Source organism: Chelonoidis abingdonii, chromosome 13, assembly GCF_003597395.2.
Source record: "Chelonoidis abingdonii isolate Lonesome George chromosome 13, CheloAbing_2.0, whole genome shotgun sequence".
NCBI lineage: Eukaryota > Metazoa > Chordata > Testudines > Testudinidae > Chelonoidis > Chelonoidis abingdonii.
The window spans coordinates 1,075,100-1,098,416 of NC_133781.1; the positions used below are offsets into that span (position 1 = coordinate 1,075,100).

The 23,317-nt window shown below is 43.6% G+C and overlaps 1 protein-coding gene across 1 annotated transcript; it reads right to left on the reverse strand.

Moving 5' to 3' along the window:
- Positions 1–1,063: 1,063 nt before the first annotated feature.
- Positions 1,064–17,835, reverse strand: LOC116820394 (L-amino-acid oxidase-like). The gene is made up of 7 exons (XM_075072093.1): positions 17,823–17,835; positions 11,219–11,442; positions 8,990–9,096; positions 6,391–6,592; positions 3,590–3,643; positions 2,597–2,730; positions 1,064–1,877 (listed from the first exon to the last, which is right to left on the reverse strand). Exons 1-7 carry the CDS (start codon positions 17,833–17,835, stop codon positions 1,064–1,066), a joined length of 1,548 nt encoding a protein of 515 aa, XP_074928194.1.
- Between the last annotated feature and the right edge of the window lie 5,482 nt (positions 17,836–23,317).

The following is a 23,317-nucleotide window of genomic DNA, read 5'->3' on the forward strand; positions in this document are numbered from 1 at the left end:
CATTGAATGACCACGACTGTAATCAAGGCTGAAGATGAGCTAAATGGTTTCCTACTAGGCACCGCATATCACCGATAGACAGATTGTGTCTTTGAGGCACAGACCTGAATGGCGTGGGGTGCAGCGCTATCTATTCCATCTCAGGTGGAGCCCTACAAGACAATTTTTCCTCAGGGATCTTCAATGCCATGCAGTGACTTTGCCACCCATTTGGAGATGAAGACTGCTCTGTGCAGCCATTCACTTCTCCACCTTGTCTACTTTGGGGAGCGCTGGGTAGGTTGATGGGATCTGCAAGGGTGCTGGAATTGTTGCTGGCTCCGGAAGTGGGAGGCAGAACAACCAGTTTCCATACAACCTAGACAGGAGGTTAGAATGTGGTTCAGATTATGTGCCTGATCAGGGAAAGCAGAAGGAGTAGAAACATCCTTTACACTCCTGCGTGAGCTACCCAGACCTTGGAGTAGGATACCTAGGAGTAACTGAGGCTACTTGCTCACAAATCGCCTTCCTGGAGCACAGGGGAGTTAGGGGACTGGGTACAACCTGGGTTTCATCCTTTGGTGGCTGAGCACAGTGACTGAGGCAGTGCAACAGTGTGAGTGTAGGGGTATGTATACACTACCCACCGTATCAGCAGGTAGTGATTGATCTATCGGGGATGGAGGTATCGCGTCTTGTCTAGACACGATACATCCATCCCCGAATGCACTCCCCATCGACTCCGAAACTGCACCAGGGTGAGAGGTGGAAGCGGAGTGAATGAGGAAGCGGCAGCAAGGATGCAAAGTAAGTCAATCTAAGTCGATCTAAGATACGTCAGCTTCAGCTACGCTATTCTCATAGCTGAAGTTGCGTATGTTAGATCGACCCCCCTACCCTCTAGAATAGACCAGGCCTAGCAGTCTATTCCTGGTGAAGGAATCTTTTGCACCCCTACTTCAGGGCTGCACATAAAGTCACAATCTAGTGATGCCTGGTGATTTGCAGTGCAATTTCTAATTCCCCAGTCAGTAGCTGATGCGTACCCAATCACCCTTATTATAATTATTATCACTATTAATTACAATTCATTTTCTTTCAGTTTCTTCTCCTGTTGCCAGGGCAATGCATTTATAGCACCATGGATGTTCCTGGCTGCTCTCACAGCAGATTTCATAGACGTTTCGATCCAGGCGTGAGGCTGGGCTGTGTGTTCTCCTGAAAAATGGACCCTCCCTTCATTCTGAAACAAAGCTTTAGAGTAGTCAACAAATTGGTACGGGGTGAATGAAACATATCCTCCCATCGTATATTTGTCCAGGCCCCATTTCTTAATCACATGTTTATCGCAGACGTTCTGGATATAAGTCTTGGGCAGTTGGTGGATTTCTGCCAGGTCCTCCAGCACCACATCAACACACTTTTCGTCATCGAGGGGAATGAAAAATTCAGCATCATCCACCCAGGTGTAGGAAGCCAGGATCACCCCTACTCCACTGGAGAAATTGTGGCCGGGGTAGTAGATGAACCTGGATGGGCGATCAGTGATTGACCTCCCATTATAGATTCCATCCTTCTGCCAAAATTTTTCAGAACAGATCAAAAATATCTTAGTGGCTCTTGCGTAATGAATGGAGCGCAGGGCATGGGTCTTCTTAGCAGAAAGAGGTGGAGAAAATTTAATGAGCCGTGTGGCTTTTGCCGTGGCAGTGACAAGGACATAGTCGGCCATCACAGATAAGGGGAATGGGGAGTGTGGTCTGCGGTAAAACACTTTCACTTGGTCATTGTCTTGTAGTATCTTCACTACTGGGGAGTCAAATATAACGTTCCTGTGAATATCCTGGTAGAAAGCCTGCGGAAGCTGATCGAATCCTCCCGTGATCTCATCATAACTGAAAGAAAGGTGGGGAAAAGATGATAGTCCAACAGTTACAGCATCTGACCACAGTTATCTGAGAGAACGCCACAAGAGTAATAGGCAGAGCTTGCATAATAGGAGAGAGAATCTAGCCTCCATTGACTGTACAACTCTAGCTTGTTTTATTAGAGCGGAATGCTAGGTCTGCGGTAATTAAGCTTAAGGCTACCTTTCAGTTTAAAGCTTGTTTCTTCTAAACACTCTAAAATCCCCATGGTTCTCAGATTGCCTTGAAAGTAGGTGTGCCTCATGGAGGCGCTGGATGGAATTAATGAGCCATGATTTGGGATCATTTGACCAAGGGCTACAACACAGCTATGGTCCAATATGCCCCTAGCACATATTCACACTGTTGAGTTAATTATTGAATGCCATCAGAATTCACTTGGTTAGTAGATGTGGACACTTTCAGTAATGCCAAGCTCATTTCCTGTGAAAGTGTCCCCAGCCTTTCGTGGCTATAAATCTATAGCAATGAGCACCTACCCTCTATGACAATTCAGACCATCAGTGCCTACTTCAGAGAAGGCAACTAGCTGCACTGCTAGATGAGATGACAAATGAATGAGATAGGAGGAGGCTGACAGATAGATGCATGTACTGAATAACGGATGGATACCTAGACAGGTCCTGCCATTGACACATTGTGCTTCCACATACAAAGCAAGTAAATAAAGACGATTTTCTACTCACGTCTTCTCAGAGAAGGTGGTAAAGATCATGACAGAGTAAAGAAATGACATGTGGAATAGACCATCTTCATTCATCACGTCACCAATCATGTCAATGGCTCCTCTACTTAAATTTCCTTCTTTAATCAAATACTCCTGGGTGGGGAAGAGTGGAGATGGTGAAAGGCACATGCATATTATATACCCATTGAGAAATGACAGTCAAAGGGATATTTCATTTCAAATGAACACAGGAATTACTCAACATCAGTGAGGCAGGGGAGGTGTCAAACCATTCACTACCCTCCAGTGTGATTTGTCTTCTTCCTCATTACCAATCTCTCATCCCTTTTGAGTCACCGGGTTAAAGCCTGACCTGAGTGAAGTCAATCAGAGCTTTGCCATTGACTTCAATGGGGCCAGGATTTCACTCAAAGTGTCCCTACTGAGATATCATTGTCTTTGATTAAAGAACCATGGTCCAGCCCAAAATCTCCTGTGGGGTCAAAATAATGATGGGTAGAGCCACAGAGGAAGGTTATCTGATAGAAATAACTGTGGATGAAGATTCATAGCTGGATGTCACACAACGAGCTGGGGTGGGTAGAAGAGATGCCAAGCTGGTTGCACAGGACTGGAATAGGGTCATGTCTTCATGACACACACACTGGAAGTATGGTAGCACTGAGACCACTCATTTTCTATGGGTTGGAGATTTGGGTAGGGAAAAACAGAGATAATGTGGATCCATGTCCCTGCCCTCTCCATGCCACAAATCAGAGCCAGGAAGACCCAAAGGGAAAGTGTGCGGTGTTCCAGGAAGACCCATGAAGTGAGCATACAAACTCTGCCCAGCCAGGATCTTTAGGAGGGATCTGATGCATTATCTCCTACCATGTACTGTGTACACCTGGCAAGATCTATCCCACGAGGAGTTCCATTGGCTAATGTGAGGAAAGATTTAGAAAATTGGCACCTTTAGATTTAAAGTTACTGGAATACCAACTTCAATTACCTTGGTGGAAAAGGAGTCATATTTCTCTTTCAGAGCACTGCAGTTTGTTGTCACCTGGGGAGCAACCAAGAAAACAGTCGCTAGTTTCACAATCACACCTCTACCTTTGCAGATTGGTTATTTTCCCTGTTTGCGATCATGTACTTACAGATGGTATCCTAGTGCATATGCCCAAGGAGGCAGGACATGAAATGACTGCTGAGGTGAAAGAGCTGTTAACAAAATCTTTTTAATAGTGCTCTTGTTTTCTGCTCCTACAATGCTCCAGCTGACTGAACTGTTTTCACTGAGACAGTCCAAACAGCAAAAATAAATAGACTAAATGTAAAATTTTCAAAAGTGAATATAAGGCCTAACTCCCATTTCCAGAAGTGACTTAGGTACTTAAGGGCCAGATTTTCAAAGGTATTTAGACATCTAAAGATGCAGATAGGCAGCTACATGGATTTCCAAAGCACCTAAATGCCTAAGTCTCATGGAATATTATGAGCTAGATTCACAATGGGACTTAGTAGTTGCAACACTCAACATCACAATGCCTAACTTTCTTTGCCTGGAAGACTGCTGGGATTCACAAAGCCTGAGTCATGTGCTCAGGCTCTCTACAATCAACAGCGTGCTCTAAGCGCTGAAGAACAGAATCCACAAAAGCCAGCACATGGAATCACCTAAGCCAGCCAATGGGAAACACCAAGGAAAGTGATGTGTCTTAAGCCCCACCCCCTCCATTTTAGGGAGTTCAGCACCTATCTCCGCTTTGGATTCTAAGCCGTAAGCTCATAGCTTTTACCCCAGTGGTTAGCGGATTTCCACAATGTGGGAGACCACCAGTTCATGTTCCCCATCTAGCTTATAAGGAGGAGTCTCCCACCTTACAGGTGAGTGTCTCATGGGGGCCTCCCTTAGTCTCTACTGTTAAAGCTGTTCCAGTTTGGATAAATAATTAGTGGAGCAGGGGGACTGGATTTGGGGTCTCCCACATGAATGTCCTACCACTAGACCAGTGGCTCTTAACTTTTCCAGACTACGCTAGGTGCTGTGGGTGCTGCTGCACTCTCTGGCTTGAAATGGTTTCTGTTATATAGAGGGTTTACAGTTTGGTTCAAGGGCTCTCAGCACCCCCCCTATACAAATTGTCCAAGCAACCCTGACTGTACTCCTTGCAGGAGGCTGATTTATCTTGCATACCCCCAAGTTTCACCTCACTTGAAAACAACTTGCTTACAAAATCAGACCTAAAAATACAAATGTGTCACAGCCACTATTACTGAATAAATGCTGACTTTCTCATTTTACCCTATAATTATAAAATAAATCAACTGAAATACAAATATTGCACTTACATTTCAGTGTGCAGTACATAGAGCAATATAAACAAATCATTTTCTGTATGAAATTTTAGTTTGTTCTGACTTCGCTAGTGCTTTTTATGTAGCCTGTTGTAAAAGTAGGCAAACATTTAGATGAATTGATGTACCCTGTGGAAGACCTCTGCTTTCCCCCAGGAGTACATGTACCAAGGGTCACCAGATAGCAAGTGTGAAAAATTGAGACGGGGGTGGGGGCTAATAGGCACCTGTATAAGACAAAGCCCCAAATATCAGGACTGTCCCTATAAAATTGGGACATTTGGTCACCCTCCACTTGCCCCTGGTTGAGAACCACTGCACTAGACTACAGAGTCATTCTCACTCTATTACTCTGGTGTAGGCTGACCAGATAGCAAGTGTGAAAAATTGGGACAGGTGCTGGGGGGTAATTGGAGCCTATAGAAGAAAAAAAAACCCAAATATTGGGACTGTCCCTATAAAATCGGGACATCTGGTCACCCTACTCTGGTGGCATCTATGTCCCTTTGTGAATCTAGCCTCAGGTGCCTCTCTCCATTTTTTAGATGGTAAATACCTTTGAAAATCTGTCCTTTAAGAGTATGTCTACACTGCAATAAAACACCGGCAACTGGCCCGTGTAAGTTGATTTGGGCTCACGGAGTTCAGGCTGCTAGGCTATAAAATTGCAGTATAGATTTTTGGGCTTGAGCTAGAGCCTGGGCACTGGGAACGCATAATGCGAGAGAGTTCCCAGTGCCCAAGCTCCAGCCAAAGCCCAAAAATCTACACTGCAATTTTATATCTCCATGAGCCCAAGTCAGCACACACTGGTGTTTTATTTCAGTGTGGACACACCCTGAGAGCCTAAGTCTCATGTGTACAACTATAATTTAGCAATGTTGTGTGCGTGTGTAAATCGACAAAGAAAACCAGCAAAACTCCCAGAAGTGAGAAGCCACCATCTATTCAATTTAACAGTTCTCTAACAGTGGTTAACTTCAAATTTTCAACAACCAAAAAAATCGGCATCTGGTTAGCCTACCACCAGCATGAGCTGCCACACTTCGAAGACAAGGGGCTGTCCCCTCAATGGTGCTACGTTCACCCATGTGTGTTGCTAGGACTTCCAGAGGCTTGTTCCATGGTTTTCTATGATGCAGTAGGCAAAGCCACTTTATATTTCATCCCTGGAACTCGTTTGTCCTCCTGAGCACCGCCACCCCGGGGGAATTGTGGGAAGGCACTGGAGGCCTATCAGCACTCAAGGGTTTTATCCTTTATCTTCACTGCACAGTGGGGGGGTTACTAGTGGAAGTGAAAGCAAAGTCCAGGCTCCAATGTGCCAGTGAGTCTGGGCTGAAAAGACGACTAAGTTTGAGGAGTTTAGGGCCAACACCCAAGAGACAATCCAAGTTAACACTTTAAAGAGAACATACCCACATTCACAAATCCTTTCCACAACACACATACCTTATCCAGTGTCTGATTATAAAGCTGACTGGCAGATTTTCCTCTCTCTGTGGGAAGCACGGGGTATTGCAAGATATCAGGGTTTCGTTCTACCTCTCCAGCTCTTGCCCTGACATTGTTAACGAAATACCAGCCCTTGTCATTACTATTATAGAACGGGTTCAGTTTCAGTTTCAGTTTTTTAATAAATTCACGCACAAGCCTAAAGAAAAAGGAAAGGGGGGAAAAAGAGAAAATTTTAAAAGTGTGAAAGAAAGTTATATGCTTGCATATGATCCTCTAATACAAATCCCACAACCCTACCTATGTAACTGAAATAATTTGTGTGTAATGACTCCAGATCCACACTTTACCAAAAGTCAGTCATGCAACTAGTGCTGGTCACTTTTTTTAATTGTGAAAACCTTTTGAAATATGGAAGTTATTTCAGTTTGGCATCATTTGCATCAGACCCATTTTCACAAGCTTTTTAATACAAAATATCAAAAAGTTTATTTACTGCAAACCATGTTTTGCAGAAAATGAACCATGTTGGTAACCATTTCAGTAATGGCTGTAAGTATGTTTACAATTTTAGTGAATACAAATTTTAGTGAAATGAAAAATTTTGCTCAAAACTGAAAAAAAGTTGAAAATTCACAAAATGGTTTACATTTTGGAAAAAAGTCATTTTTTCCAATGAAAACTACTTTTTGCTTGAGAAATTTAGACCATCTCTCCCAACATTGTCTGCTCCCTGAACAGTCCTATCAACTTCTAGGATAATCCATGATCAAGTATTACTTCTACTAATTGTAAAATCAGACTTTTCCTTGATTATTACAAGAGACATGATAGCAAAAACTGCCCATTCCTAAAATTCTTAACAGGAAACAAACAAACAAACAGTCTGGTGATACAGATGCATCTTTAACAATGCTCCTAGTTAGTATAAATGCACAGACTGAATTTAGGGACCTGTGGATTTAAAACAAACCCCACTAGTACTTGTGATAAAGAACCAGATGGAGCTGTCTGAAGGTAGTAGTAGACTCATATATAGAACTGATTGGACAAATGGACATTTTATCCTGTGGGAAATGTCAAAATAACAGATTTTGACATTATATCCACCCCAAAGTGAAATGAAAAATGTCAAACAATGTCTATTCAGAAACATCAAAACATATTTGTCTGAGTGGAGTTGTGACCTGGCTCATGGGGTTGCAGGGCCACTCACTCAGATTTAGCCTAACTGGACTCCCGTTGTCATGACAGCTGGACCAAACCTGAGTGGCACTGGGACCCCAGCGGTTGCAGTGTCTGGAGAAGGGAGGTGAGGCGAGCCAGCCCCATGGGACAGGAGATGCTACTTGACTTTTTGAAACATTCAAAAGTGGTCTGGAACTTCAAGGTACATATACACCTCTTTCCTTTGACAATACACATGGGTGAATTCGGAACCAGATCTCCTCATATCACAACCACAGCTCTCTGATGCTCCTGAAACAAATCCCTTGGCCTTCTCAGGTCGCAAGGACTACTTTGCCAACCTACTCCAACATAGTCCTCCACCATTGCGATACAGCTACACCTAACACAGTGAATGCAGCTGGCGTGCATGCAGGTACTGCCCAGTAAGTATTGCCAGTTCTAGAGAGGCCAAGTTAAGTTTCTGTGGGCATTTACTTTGACTCTGTATTTTCTGGTTTCTAGCTGGTGTGAGTTTTGTGGAACTCAATGTTTTGGAAGGGCATGAGCAATCACAGGGCAACATCGACACTGCGTTAACAAAGTTTTTTGCTGTTTAATTATAGAACTTATCCTGAGTCCCATTTTTTTCAATAAGCAACATGAGCCCAGAAAATTGGAGGACCTATGTGGTTACCAGCTGGTCAGTCTGAAACCCTGACTAACTCCAACTAATAAATATTCAGAAAGCCCTTTGAAAAAATCCATAGTACAAAACCAGCACATTTTACAAAGAAGGTATGAAAGAAATTGTGGCTGGAAGGTGGCAGGCTGGGGTCTCCATAGGGCCAGAGCATTGGTAGCTTGATATTTTATATGATAAGGTCCAAACCTTCCAATATGTGGTGGGGTTTGTAAGCTCAACCTTAACTGTTGATTTCCTGGGTTATAAACAGTTGTTGTTTTGCTGACTGAAGTGTTCTAGGTGGAGTTTTCCCCTTCATTTACTGATACGTGCTCCCAGTCGTAACTTCACTTTAACGCTCCATTGTGGTGTAGTTGCATCGTCCAAGAACATACCTGGGACCTAATTATGAATCTAATATCCAGTTCCCCATTTGCTGTGGGAGTGGGGTGGGGAATTAATCTGGTCCAGACCTAAACCCTGTGTCTTCTAGGCTGATTTAGCTACTTCTGCCCACCTACTCTCAGCCCACTTATGCAGGAAAAGTGACAACTCCATGGATATTTCTTTCCCCTCTGCTCACGGACGGACAACTTGATGTCATGGAGTAAGGAGGCATTTTAGCCTATTCAAATTTGAGCTTTTAATGAGTTCTCCACCCCCCACCCCTGGAATTATCCTAAAAGTTTTCAAAATAGGGCTTCCCCTATTCTGAAGAAGATTAGTGGCTGAGCGGGGTATTACCTGTGATGTCCTGGCAAACGCATGGCTCCCAACTCCACATACCAATCTTGTTCTCTGTGGGTCAAGATGCGTCCTCCCAAGCGGTTACTGGCTTCCAGAATGAGAACCTGGGAACGAAATACATCTTATGATTTTCAATCCCTTGCTGGTATCTGGTGACTGTATCAGAGGTTCTCAAACTGGGGGTCATACACAGGCAGCGGGTATCATAGGCTGCGGGGGCTGTGCCTCCCCAAACAGCTTGGTGTGGCCTTGCCCACCCTTCTCCTCCAGTTTCCCTTCTGCAGTTCCCTGTGCTCTGCCCCAGCCCACACTGGCTGGGACTTGGGCTTGCTGGCCTGCCATGGGGACTCTGGGTAGCCGGCGCTGGGGCCGAGCTGGCTGTCTGGTGCTCGGACTGCACTGTCCAGTGCTTCGGGGCTGGGGGTGCTGCTACCACATCACCTGGCCACCCCAGGGCTGTGGTGGGGGTGGTCTGGGCTCCAGCTGGGGAGGTGGGCAAAAAAAGGAGAGGCAGGGCCTTGGACAGAAGGGGAGGAGCTGGGGCTAGCCTCTCACAATGGCCAGGTTGCCAGCTGCCCATGGGGTCATGACACTTCAGGGGGTCGCAAGGTGGTTACATGGAGGTTGCAAGCTGTTAGCTCTGTGGGGCTAACAGTCCCAAGCCCCATTAAATTAAATTAACCTCCTGTTTTTAATTTATAAGGGGAGGTCACACTCAGAGTCTTGATGTGCGAAAGGGGTCACAAATACAAAAAGTTTGAAAACCTCTACTGTATATTGCTCTCTTGAACAATGACGATTGATTTATCCCCTATCATTTCTATTGCAAACGGTCACCACACAAAGAAAATGCTTATTTTATAAAAGTAATTTTGGACAATTTATGGATACACTCTATCCTTGATTTGGGAACCCGCATAAGCATGTGCTTAAGATGAATCTGAACTCCATGGGACTGAAGGATGTGCTTAAAGTTAAGAATGTACTCAAGCATTCTTCCTGAATAGAGATATACTCCTGAACTGGGATCTCAAGAAACAGATTCTAATATGGAAGATATTATTCTTTCCCTTGTATTACAGAAAACAGGTTTTCAATGAGCGAGTCTTTAATGCAACAACTAAGCCCTTCTCATATAAGTGCCCAAGCAATCTCTGTTGACTTTTGAAGCTCTGGGGGTTGTATTTCTTAGGGATACTGAGAGGGGAAGTAGCAGATATATGCGGTATGGGTAGGGATAATGGGTTCCAGGCTTTCTCAAGCTCACAGGCAAACCAAGAGAGTAGCACCTTTGATGGAAAAACAAAATAAAGGAAAAGAGAAAACGGCAAAGTTAAGGTTATTGTGAGATCATGAATATGAATTTTCATGCGCATAGAATTTTGTCAGAAATACATGAACCTTTGAGAACATTCCCTTAACTAATCACCATTTCCATGAAATGCAGGGATTGGGATTTTTTTTACCTGCAACATTTTTGGTATTTAAGTTTTCTTATGGTAATATTATTAATATTCTGGCAACCTTAAATTTAAGTTAATTATTTTTTTCCCCTGGAAATGGCAATAATATACTGCACTATGCTTTCTTGATTCCTTCCTTTCACAGTTAACTTACTTAAGTTCACATGATTTTATTCTTCAGCATTGTCTATTCTATGAAAAAGAAGTAATAAGACCATTTCAAGGGAGCACTTACTCCTTGGCCTGTCTCTGGCTTCTCTCAGTTAATAGAATTACTTGTGAGCAGTAGGTGAAGCTTCCTCTTGGGGAGGCTAGCCCCCTACCCCACCTTTTCTGATTGAGGCCACACCCCCAGTCACTGCCTTTAACCCCCCCGGCAGGGGTGGGGAGCAACTCAGAGCTCAGCCCCAGCCAGGGTCAAGCACTCAGCCCCACCCAGGACTTCCCCTTCCCCCGCAGCCCTGCCCCTACTCTGCATCTTCCCCCTGAGGGCCTGCACCCACTTGCTCCTTTCCGCAACCCCCAACCCCCAGTGATTCTGAGACAAAAAAAGCTCTGTGCTTCAGCAGGGAGCAAGAGGTTCTTCAGCCCTTGGGTTGTGGTGGGGGAAATTTTTCCAGTGGCCCTAAATTGGTTCGGGACCCCTGGGCATGAGCCCTGTGGACCCATGTGGCAATCCACCGCTTCCCTCCCCCCCAATGATGCGAGGTTTGGGAAGTCTTAGCCTCCCCCAGCCTCCATTACATGCAGCCCATGGAATTACCTTACAACCAGCATCTTTCAACAGTTTGGCAGCTGTGAGTCCACTTATTCCTGCCCCAACAATCACCACCTTCTTTGAACGACACCCAGTTTCCAGTCCATTTTTGGCAATAGCCACCAGTTCTTCATAGTCAGGGTCAATGAAGCATTTTTCCCACCTCGTCTCTCTGCCAGGGAGAATCTGTAAACTTGGGACTACCACTAGGAGGAAGATCTGGAGGAGGACTAGAGAGAAAGAGATGGAAGGAAAACAGATGGCACAAATGGTGAAGCAAACTCATTCTCTTAGACCACAGAGCTCAGTAATGTCATTGATACGATCCATCTGAGCTGTAGAGAGAAGCTAAGAGTCTCAGCTATGGACCTCAGATATATTAACAAGGAGTTTTATTATGATCAAATGCAGTGAGCATATAAATTGAAAGCAGCGAAGTGAATACTCTGATCCTCACAGTTGCCTTATAAACTGTAAAATATCACATGGACTATTCAAACCACAATCTACCATTAAGGGTCCTGGTTCCACCCTCTCAGATACACTTAGATCTGTGTGTACCACAGGGATCTAACAGTCTGGGGGCTGGCCATTCTCAGAGGGAATGGTGCAGAAGAAAATCATGTATAGTGGACAGTGTGACTCTGAATGAGGTCTTCAAGATTTGGCCTCATGAGCTGAATTGAGGGACCTAACCAGAGTCTGCTTTATGTCGTTCAAAAACTCAGGTATGTTGCTCCTTTCCATTAGTCAAGATAAATTTTTGTTTTTTCCATGATTCTCCCCTCATTGAGTGTGAAGGTGCTGTCTCTTCTGTTGAGCACAACTATGGAAGTGTCACATGGAGAACCATGTGGGTTCATCACATACTCAATTCCCATTCCACTTGGGGCTTTAAATGATCAATTTAACCATTTAAATTCTATTGTATGGTTCAGAGCAACCTTAGCAGCACCCACACCACCCTTCCTTCCCATGCTGACATGTAGCATTGCCTGGCAAAAAGGGGGTTAACTTTATATCCCAGAGATCTCTGACTGCCTCTGTGGGCCACTGGCTGCTGAAATAAATATATCTTGCAAGACATGGCATGAAATAGCTTGATTTTTGTAAGGCTTTTCACACAGTCCTACGTGACATTCCCATAAGAAAACTAGGGAAATGTGGTTTAGGAGAAAGGAATATAAGATGGGTGCACAACTGGTTAAAAAACCCTATTCAAAGATCAGAGGGGTAGCCGTGTTAGTCTGGATCTGTAAAAGCAGCAAAGAGTCCTGTGGCACCTTATAGACTAACAGACGTATTGGAGCATTAGCTTTCATGGGTGAATACTCACTTCGTCGGATGCGGCATGCGGCATCCGACAAAGTGGGTATTCACCCACAAAAGCTCATGCTCCAATACGTCTGTTAGTCTATAAGGTGCCACAGGACTCTTTGCTGCTTTTACTTTACCTATTCAAAGAGTAGGTTTTAATCAATGGTTTTGAATTTCAGTTCTGGAGGATGTATCTAGTGGTGTATCCGACAGAGGGCCTATTTCTGGTTTGGATACTATGTAATAATTTTCATCAAAGTTTGGGGATGAATAGAGCTAGAAGCATGTGCTTAATGAAATTTTCAGGTAACTGTCACTATAGTTGGGAGGGGTTGCAAGCACTTTGAGAGGGACAGGATTGGAAACTTGAAAATGAATTTTGAATAAATTGGAGAACTGGTCCAACATAAGATAACAGAGAATTCAGCAAAGACAAATGCAAATATTTGCACTTAGGAAGAAAAATCAAAATGCACAAACACAAAATGACTGACTAGGGGAAGCAGTCTTTCTGCAAAGGATCTGGCGGGCTAATAGTAGAATCACAAATTGCATGAGTCAACCATACCTCGTCCCAAGCTTGGTGAAAAGGGGAGACGGTAGTGCAGGCTGGCAGCTTGGACATTTAAAACATTTGGCCAATACTGACAAATGCGGGATAGGACTCGGACGAGCGACCCATTTTGAAGGGACTGTTGCAAGGAAAAAGAAAGAATTGTATGCTTGATGTTTGGAAAAGGCAAATGCCAATTAACTGGATCTGTGTGTTATCTTTTATAGATGATGGACCCTGGGAATTGCAATTCCTCCATTTTATTTTCATCCACGTAACTTAATTGGCTATCTGATGTCCTTGCTTGCTGGAGTGTTAGCGCTGGTGTACATGCTTTCTAGTCCGTTAGGTACTAGGATCAAGTTATGGAGATAGTAGTTGAAAAGAGGAGAGTCGCAGGCTCGTTTCTTACGGCCCTGAAGGGGCGTTTAAAAATAGACTCCTTCAGAGTTTGTTCACGGTGTGGCGATTTCGGGCTGAGCTTCACAGAAATCAGTATTTTTTGAGCAGTAATTGTGCATGTTCAAAGGTATTTCTAAAAAAAGTAATATTTGAGCAGTATCGTGGCTGGGCTGACTGGGGGAAGTGGCAGCAGCTGGGGCCATGCCCCAAACTGAGCCACAGTCCCTTATAAAAGGGCAGAGAAGCCAGGAGCCAAGGAAGTCTCTCTCTGTGTTCAGAGGGAGAAGGGCCTGGCTGCTGCAAGGGACCAGACAAGGTACCCAGGGTGAAGCAGGGCTGGGGAAGGCAGCGGAGCCGGGGAACTCCTGCCTGGAAAGCCCCAGGCTGCGGCCTAGGAGTAGGCCAAGAGGTACTGGGGTTGCAGGGTGCAACCCAGGGGTAGGCCAAGGCAGCAGGTCCAAACCCCTTTGCCGATGATGAGAGGCTAATGCTGCAGTGTGCCCCAGGGTGTGGGGCTAGCTAATGACTGGGCAGTTTCCAAGACCCTGAGGCAAAGTGGGGATAGAGTGGGGGGGTTCCCAGGAGGAGGAAACCCCTAAGAGAAAGGGGTTACTTCCAGGGGGCAGAACCCCACATAGAAGGAGCACCGGGGTCCAGGGAGGGACACGGGGCCAGTAGCAGAAGCCGGAAGGTGGATCACCAGCCTGCAGAGGGCGCTCCAGCTGAAAATTCGAGCTAATTCCCAGGAGTAACCAGTAGGAGGCGCCGCAGGGGTGAGTCACGCCCAGTTACAGAGAGCAATAAAAATGATAAGAGTTTTAGGACACATGAGCAAAGAACATAAAAATGGCCAGACTGGGTCATACCAAAGTTCCATCTAGCCCCATAGCCTGTCTTCCGACAGTGGCCAATGCCAGGTGCCCCGGAGGGAATGAAAAGAACAGGTGAACATCAAGTGATCCATCCTCTGTCACCCATTCCCAGCTCCTGGCAAATAGAGGCTAGGGACACCATCCCTGTGCATCCTGGCTAAGAGCCATTGATGGGACCTATCCTCCATGAACTTATCTAGTTCTTTTTTGAACCCCATTATACTCTTGGCCTTCACAATGTCCTCTGGCAAGGAGTTCCACTGGCTGACTAGCTAAGAGGAAAGTTTGAAGGAACTGGGCATCTTTAGTCTAGAGAACAGAAGGCTGAAGGGGGACATGATAATCATCTTCAAATATGTAAAAGATTGTTATGAAGGGGATGATGAGCCATTGTTCTCCATGTCCACCAAGGGAAGAACAAGAAGTAATTAGCTTAATTGGTAGCAAGTGAGATTTAGCTTAGATATTTGGAAAAATGTAACTGTAAGGATAGTTAAGGACTGGAACAGGTTAACTGTGTGGAATCTTTGTCATTGAAGGTTTTTAAGAACAAGTTAGACAAACACCTGTCAGGGATGATCTAGGTTTATTTGTTCCTGCCTCAACACAGGAGGATGGACTAGATGACCTCTTGAGATCCCTTTCAGCCCTACTGTTCTATGATTTCTAAGACAAAGTAGAGCATCTCTGAGCCTCCTTTAATTTGCACCAGTGACTGGTCTGGCAGACAGAGAGCCCCCAGATCAGGGAGGCAAAATCTCCTTTTTCTCACACCCCTGGCTAAGCTACACTCAATCCAAGCTTTGACTCAGTCCAAAAACTGAGCCACTAATGATATGGAGGCCTATGTTCCAAGTTAGGGGATATATTTCAGGTCTCATTTCCAGTACAAACAGATCTGGGAACAGATGTATTCTAACTTTGTTCCCAACATGGGAGTAACTGTAGTGCAGACACAGCCTTGTAGGTTGAGGGAAAAAGTCCAAATTCCAAGAACCTTTCTGGAGAAATGAAAAATAATTTAAAAAGTACAAACTGGTAATTTTTCCTGCTGTTGGAAGAATAAGACACTATTTTTTCCCTAAAATCCCACCTAAACAGCCCTTTAAATTCCCAACTCTATCTGAGTCCAAAGCCATATATTTCAGAATCACTGAAGGTAACCTGAGTGCAATACTCATCCCATCTTCTGAAATCAGAAATTGTTCACGATCACCGCAACCAGAAATATGTTTATGTAATGCATTTTCATAGGTGAAACCAGGAAGGTGTAAATTGAAGGCATTGATGCTCTCAATAATTACTATGTTCTTCCTCTGTAATTATCTACATCTTTTGCATGTTGTGTATGTGATATGCTAAGATTTCCAAAGGGATGCGTGGGCTGGAGATAGGAGTTGCCACACCTACTGTTTTTGCAATTAAGCTACAGAACAGGAAATACTGTCTGTAGGTTAATTTCCATGGAGCTACATGCCAAACAGAGATTAATTTGCAGAGGGTAGATTGAGCAACAGGTTAGCAAGGGTAATCACTTCCAAAGCTCATCTGGGGGCATGAAAACAATTTAGCGTGGAATTCGTCCTGGTCGGAAAAGGTCCTACACACCACATGAGTTCCATGCTCCTGGTTCAGTTCCTGAAAACTACAGCTGTGTTGCGAAGAGTGTGGAACTCTCTGTACTGCATGAAACTTCTGGAGGAATCATAGACATGTAAGATTGGAAAGTGTCCTCAAGAGGTCTTTTAGTCCAGTCCCCTGCACTCAAGGCAGGACTAAGTATTATCTAGACCATCCCTGACAGGTGTTTGTCTAACCTTCTCTTAAAAATCTCCAATGATGGAGATTCTGCAACCTCCCTAGGCAATTTATTCCAGTGCTTAACCACCCTGACAGCTAGGAATTTTTTCCTAATATCCCACCTAAACAGCCCTTGGTGCAATTTAAGACCATTGCTTCTTGTCCTATCCTCAGAAGTTAAAGAGAACAATTTTTCTGCCTCTCCCTTATAACAACCTTTGATGTACTTGGGACGTATGTTATACATTCATTTGGGATTTACTGATGGATTTGAAATTAATTTGCAGGTGAGTGGGAATGCTCACCCAAAGATGGAAAGAAATTTGTATCATGGCGATGGCTTCCTCCTGAGCACCCAGCAGTAGTCTTTGATCAAACCAAACCCCCTAAAATTTATTTCAAATCATGCTGAGCCCCACACAGTTGTGGGGGCTGATGTATGGCTCAGTAATTCTTCAAATTGCTTTCTCCAATCTACCAACATTATTTTGCTCATCTGAAGTGAATCTCAAGTAGCTAATCCTCATAAATGCCCTGACCTCCAGCAAGCATCAGATGTTCAGTTCTACTACATTAAGAGGGGCAAATCAGAATTTTGACAAAGAACAAGATACCAGCACACTAAATACATTGCAGTTCTCGCAGTCTCCTCATGTTCTTCTCTCTAGTCTCCTTCATAACCATACACTGTGAGTCTCTCATTAACCAGCCCCACAAGCTAAATCCATGCAGTGTGGATTTGGCATCAGTCCCTTCCAAATTCCATGCCACGAAGTCATGTAATTTGGACTATGGAAGAGTAACAGAAAAAGTCATTTGACTGCTAGAATCTTCCATCTAACATAAGTGAAGGCTTTGCAAGATAAAAATTCGCCAGTGAAGAAATGAAATGAACTAATACTGGACACAAAATGGTATTTGCCTTTGATTTTTTTTAAATGCACAGATTTCATTTTTTCCAAAAATTCTCATTTAAATTTTCTGTTTTATTGACTAAAAAGCAAGCAAAAAGTAACAAAAACAAAAAGACCTACAAATAATCATTTTTCTGCTGTTTTCAAAATATTTCAGTTTTTGAAAAAAAATCAGTACTCGTTTTTTCATTAAAAATGATTTTTATAGAAATAAACATTTTTCCATTAAAATCAATTTTCCCATAAATCATTTTTCATATGATACATTTCCAGCAGCTGTAAAATTAACTTAGATTTCCACCTTCAGATTCTCAACTAGTTCCTCTCTATTAATCTGAAGCAAATCTAAAACAGCTGCCCCCCAAGTAACTTCCTCCATCTCCTGAAATCCTAATTTGTCCCCAACACATTCTCTGTACTGGAGCATTGGACAATAAAATTGATCTTAATGTGTAGGTGAAGCCAAGTACAAACAAAAATACACCATTGGTGTTGTTTGCCAAATTACACACTTAAAAAGGATTGAGGGATTCTGGGAGAAAATCAACTGTAAAAGAGAGAGAAAAAGAAAAAGACAAGGATGGTAATGAGAGGGAGAGAAAGATGTGAAACATTAAAGCTAATTGAATGCCATCAGCTAACTGACACAGTAAGATGGGCGCAAATGGGCAAACTGTCCCATCCTTCTGTGCCCAGAATTGCAACCCATCCCATCCCACTGCAAAAGTTCTAAGCCAAGAAGTTTCACTCACAGAACCTGTCCATGTTTCAGCTGGCAGCTCAAGTCATCAGTGAGCCCTGTTACTTTATACACTCCGCTAGTTCCCAGTAGGAACTGCTGGCTCTGAGCAGGGCCGGCTCTAGCAATCTCGCCGCCCCAAGCACCGCGGCACGCCCCGCGGGGGCGCTCTGCCGCTCGCAGGTCCCGCGGCTCCGGTGGACCTCCCGCCGGGGGTCCGGGGGTCCCGCGGATCCGGTGCACCTCCCGTAGGCGTGTCTGCGGATGCTCCACCGGAGCGCGGAACCAGCGGACCCTGCGCAGGCACGCCTGCGGGAGGTCCACCGGAGCCGCCTGCTGCCCTCCCGGCAACCGGCAGGGCGCCCTCCCCGGCATGCCGCCCCAAGCACGCTGGAGCCGGCCCTGGCTCTGAGCCTAATGACACTGAGATGTCTGTCATATGGACTCATAGGGCCTCTTCTTATGAGTTGCTCAGCACAGCTTGTGGGTTACTCTGGATTGAATCAGGACATTGGCCTCGGGAAAAAAAGATACGTTGGTAGAGGGAGGCTCTGCCTCTGCAATCTTTTGCTACTGCACTCTGAATCTAATAGCTTCCCCCACATTGGAGGAACTGGAATTACTGGTGCAGGAGATCAGAGTAGGTATTACAGGGATCATAGGAATATAGTGTAATAGCACTCAGGACTGGAATACACTATGAAAGTAAAATAAATTATACTGTAAAAATAAGAATGGATGAAAGAAATGCTGTATGCATTTAAGCAGAAATAAATGTTGAAATACAGGTGTTAGGAAAAGAAACATTAAGAAAAGAAAGGAATCCGTATGGTGAAACATTAGTCGGAGATTGGTAAAAGTTAGCAAGGAAATTAACTATGAATGTCTAGCCTCCGATGAACTTGTCAGTTCTGCTCCTTTTGTTATCTTGTCAAGTTTGCTCCCTTTTTAACTGTATAAATTGAGGTAGTATGGCTCTTGCATGGTACTCACATTATCTGGGTGTTATTAGCAGAGCGCTGTGCTAATAAAACAGAGTGGTCTGATAAACTGTGAGTCCTGAGTCTAACTTTGACAACAGGTATTGAAGGGTGTGTGCTGTTTAGGAGAAATAGCAGTAAAGGCAAAGTTGGTGGGATGACATTGTACATCCATGAAATGGTAAACTGTAAAAAAATACAAAGTGATAGTGTGGACAAAACAGAAACTGTTTACATCAAAACCTTTTTGCTGATGGATTGTAAAAGAGGTTCTGTTGGGATAGCATTACGGGTTGGCTATAGAAGCCCAACCTGAAGTTGGTCCGATAAAGGATATTACCTCGCCCACCTTAAATCTCTTAGAACTCATGGGTCAGATTCCAATATGAACAGTGATCTCTTTAATATAATTAGAACAATAAATACTTTTTGGAATTGTGTCATAATGGGAAATTTTAACTTCCTAGATATAGATTGGAAAATACATCCAACTAATAATGGCAAGGCTTAATTATTCCTGGATGTGACAGAGGACAGCTCTCTTCATCAAATTGTCACTGAACCAACAAGACATGATGCAATTTTAGACTTCATTTTGGTAAGTAGTGAGTACATCACAGAAGAGCTGGCCATTGGAAATAACCTTGGATAAAGTACTCACAGGTTGATTCAGTTTAAATTAAATGGAAGGATAATCAAACCCAGGACATCAACTATGTTTTTTTATTTGAAAAGGGCAGATTTCGGGAAATTGAAGATATTAGTCAAGAAAGCCAGCTGGCCTGAAGAGCTCAAGGACTTAACTGTGGAGAAGGTTTGGAATTTCTTTAAATTAGCTATTGTGCATCCCAGACAAGGGGAAAAAAACTTATATGGAAAGACCTAAGACCCATACGGATGAATAACCATCTCAAAAAAGTATCAGAGGAGAAGCCATGTTAGTCTGGATCTGTAAAAGCAGCAAAGAGTCTTGTGGCACCTTCTAGACTAACAGATGTATTGGAGCATGAGCTTTCATGGGTGAATACCCGCTTTGTCGGATGCATATCATGCTCCAATATGTCTGTGAGTCTATAAGGTGCCACAAGACTCTTTGCTGCATCTCAAAAAACTTATGAGGAGTAAGCAGAGAGCCTCAAGGGATGGAAAAAGGGGTTGACCAGCAAAGAAAGCTACATCATGGATTTTATAAAATGTAGGCACAAAGTGAGAATTGCTAAAAGTCATGCTGAATTTGCTCTTGCCAAGGAAATTAAAGTAAATAATAATAAGTTATTTAGTTATGAAAATAAAAAAAAAGAATAAGGAAAGACGAAGGTCGGGGTGCTATGCAGTATGGATCGGAAGGAGATTAAAGATAATCTAGAAATGGTCCAAAAACCGAATGAATACTTTGCCTTGGTTTTCAATAATACGGAAAATGTGCATGAAGGCAGTATGGCTGGTGGAGATGAGTGCCTACAACTGGACATGACCGTATCTGAGATACAAGAAAAACTTAAAGACCTTAATGTGCTCAAATTGAGGACAATGGATAATCTCCATGTTGGAATACTGAAAGAACTGGCACATGAATCTGGCAGCAAGGATATTTAATAAATCTATCTATTCGGGGGTTGTATCTTATGACTGGACAATAACTAACACTGTGCCTACATTTAAGAAAAGGGAAAAAAAAGATCTAGACAATTACAGACCTGTTAGTCTGAGCTCAGTAGTATGCAGTTTTGAAGGACCAACTGTAGAGGAAAGAATAATTAAATTCATAGAGGTAAAGGGATGTAACGTAACATGGGTTTACAAAATGTAGACTAACCTAATTTCTTTCTTTTAGAAAATAACTGATTTTTTAGACAGAGAAGTGCAGTAGATCTAACATACTTGGACATCAGTAAAGCTTTTGACACTGTATTACATGGGAAATTATTAGTTAGGGAAAATGGGGATTAGTATAAGGATTGTAAGTAGGATAAGGAATTGATTAAAGGGGAGAAGTCAACGGATTGTGTTGAAACGTGAATTATTGGACTGGAGGGGGTTACTAGCGGAGTTCTTTAGCCTCCCAATAGAAGTTGTGGGGGCAAACAATTTAATTGGTTTTAAGTGAGAGCTGGCCAAATTTAAGAGTGCAGTTGTATGATGGGGTTGCTTGTGATGGGGAGGCAGGGCTCAGCAAACCCAGGACTCACTTCTGGTTTATGTCTTCTATTCCCAAAGCTCAGGCTTCAGGGTTTCAGATGGCCACTGGCAGGGGTCAGGAAGAGGCTTTTAAAAATCTCCTTACTCTGAAGAATCAGAGATGGCCATGGCTGGGGATGAGGCTTTGAGTGGAGTGGGCCAGGGATCTGAGCTGGCACTGAGCATTGTCTCTCTCTCTCAGGTGCTTGGCTGGCTGGTTCTTGTGAACAGGCTCAAGGTCTAACTGATCACCATACGTGGGGTTGGGAAGGAATTTTCCCCCAGGTCAGGCTGGCAGAGACCCTGGGTTTTTTTCACCTTCTCGATAGCATGTGGGTGTGGGTCATAACCCAGAGTTACCTGGGTGTATCTCACTTAATCATTTCCCTGCCTTTGCATTGGTGCACCTTGGTCCCTTTATTCTTTGCCTGCGGCACATAATAGTCTAGTGTCCTGATGCTGTAATACTGTGGTGTCATTTTGATTGTTGAGGTTTAATGTGCGGGGGTGGGGTAGTGTTGGTGGCCTGAAATATACAGGTCAGACTAGGTGATATTGTGGGCCCGCCTGGCTTTAAATGCTGTAACTCTATAATTCTTCCCTGGAAATCACCCACATTTCCTGCCATCTTTTCCTATACATATAGTCTGTCTGTCCTGCCAGTCATGCCTACTTAACTGAATAGTGATTGTGGTGTTTTACAGCCTTCTCTGTAGACATTCGCAGTACACACTATACAAATTACTGCTCAGACAAGCAGCATAACAAAGGCACACATTAAGTTTTATTTTGTTTGCTGTTGCACTCTAATGTTCTGGAAAGGTAATATGCAGGGCTGGTGCAACCATTTAGAAGATCTAGGGGGTCGCCTAGGGTGCTGGAATTTGGGGGGTGCCATTTCCTTTGGCAGCGAACGCGGCGGCCGGATCTTTGGCAGCCCCGGTCACCACCGGCATTTAGGCAGAGGGAGCTGGGGCAGGGGAGCACAGGAAGAGCCGCCTGCAGCAAGTAAGGGGGCGGGCGGCACGCAAGGGAACTCCCCACCCCAGCTCACCCCTGCCCCACCTCCTCCCCGAGCACGCCGTGGCTGCTTCACTTCTCCCACCTCCCAGGCTTGCAGCGCTAATCAGCTTAGGTGCTCATGTGCGGATCAGGGGTGAGCTGGGGTAGGGGGGTGCCTCAGGGCTCAGGGTGGGGAGCTGCCACAAGGGGGGCACCTCAGGGCGAAAGCTGCTGCGAGGGGGGGGGGTGCAAGGTGGAAGTTTCACCTAGGGTGTGAAACATCCTTGCTCTGGCCCTGGTAATATGCAAGAACCCATAAATGGTGAATTTTGAAGAGTGTGCCACATTTTTGATTAAAATATAATTTTGTTTTGGATTTTGGAAACTGACCAAAAAAAAAAAAAGCCCCATTCTCTCTTTTTTTTCCCATTTTTTCGAAAGGAAGGAAATGTTTAAAAAATACGTCAAAATACATCTACATCTTTACTGTTTTCCAAGTGAAAAGATGCGAAAACATTTTTTAATTTGTCGTCTTTTAAACCTTATTTAACATATTATTTAAAAAATAACCTTTTCCAATTAATAAAAAGAAAATGCTAAATGTATTTCAACCTCTTTCTTATATTTTTAAAAAAAATGTTTTTTAAAACATTTGGGTTTTACCCTTCCCTCTCTATTGTTTGTATTTTTTCCACAATTTTTCCCTGGAGGGAGGGGAGAAGCAAGCCAGCAAGCAATTTAAAATCCAATCAAAACAAAGTCAGAAAACTGAAAATTTTAGTTTCTAAAAGCCAAAACAAACTGAGAATTTAATCTAAATTCTTGAAATATTAAAAATGTTGACATTTGAAATGTCAATTGGAAATGAAAAGATATTTTTGTTTCATTCCATTTTGAATTTTTCAAATGAAAAGTTGAAATATTTAGTAAAAAGTGATAAACTTCATTTTCACCAAGCCCTTCTTTTTCCAGAGGGTTAACAAATTTTGACCATCCCAGTTTTAATTTGCAGCTCCATCTCAGTTTGAATTCCATGCCAATATTTTTCTCCGTGCTACAGCTACTGCAGGCAACTGGGCACAATGATAAATGTATGTTATCTATATTCAGTGGCACTGTGAGAACTCCAAGCAATTGAACTAAAGGCTTTGATGCTCTTGACAATTACTGTCTTCTGCTTACACTGTAATTATCTAAATCGTCTTGCATACCTTTGTACATAATGTGCCAAGACTGACATGGGGATGTGTGGTAATAAATGCGCCTACACATTTACGATGATTGTGAGCTCAGCTGTGGAAAAGCGGATACAACTTTTCAAAATGTTCCAATCACATATATGTAGATA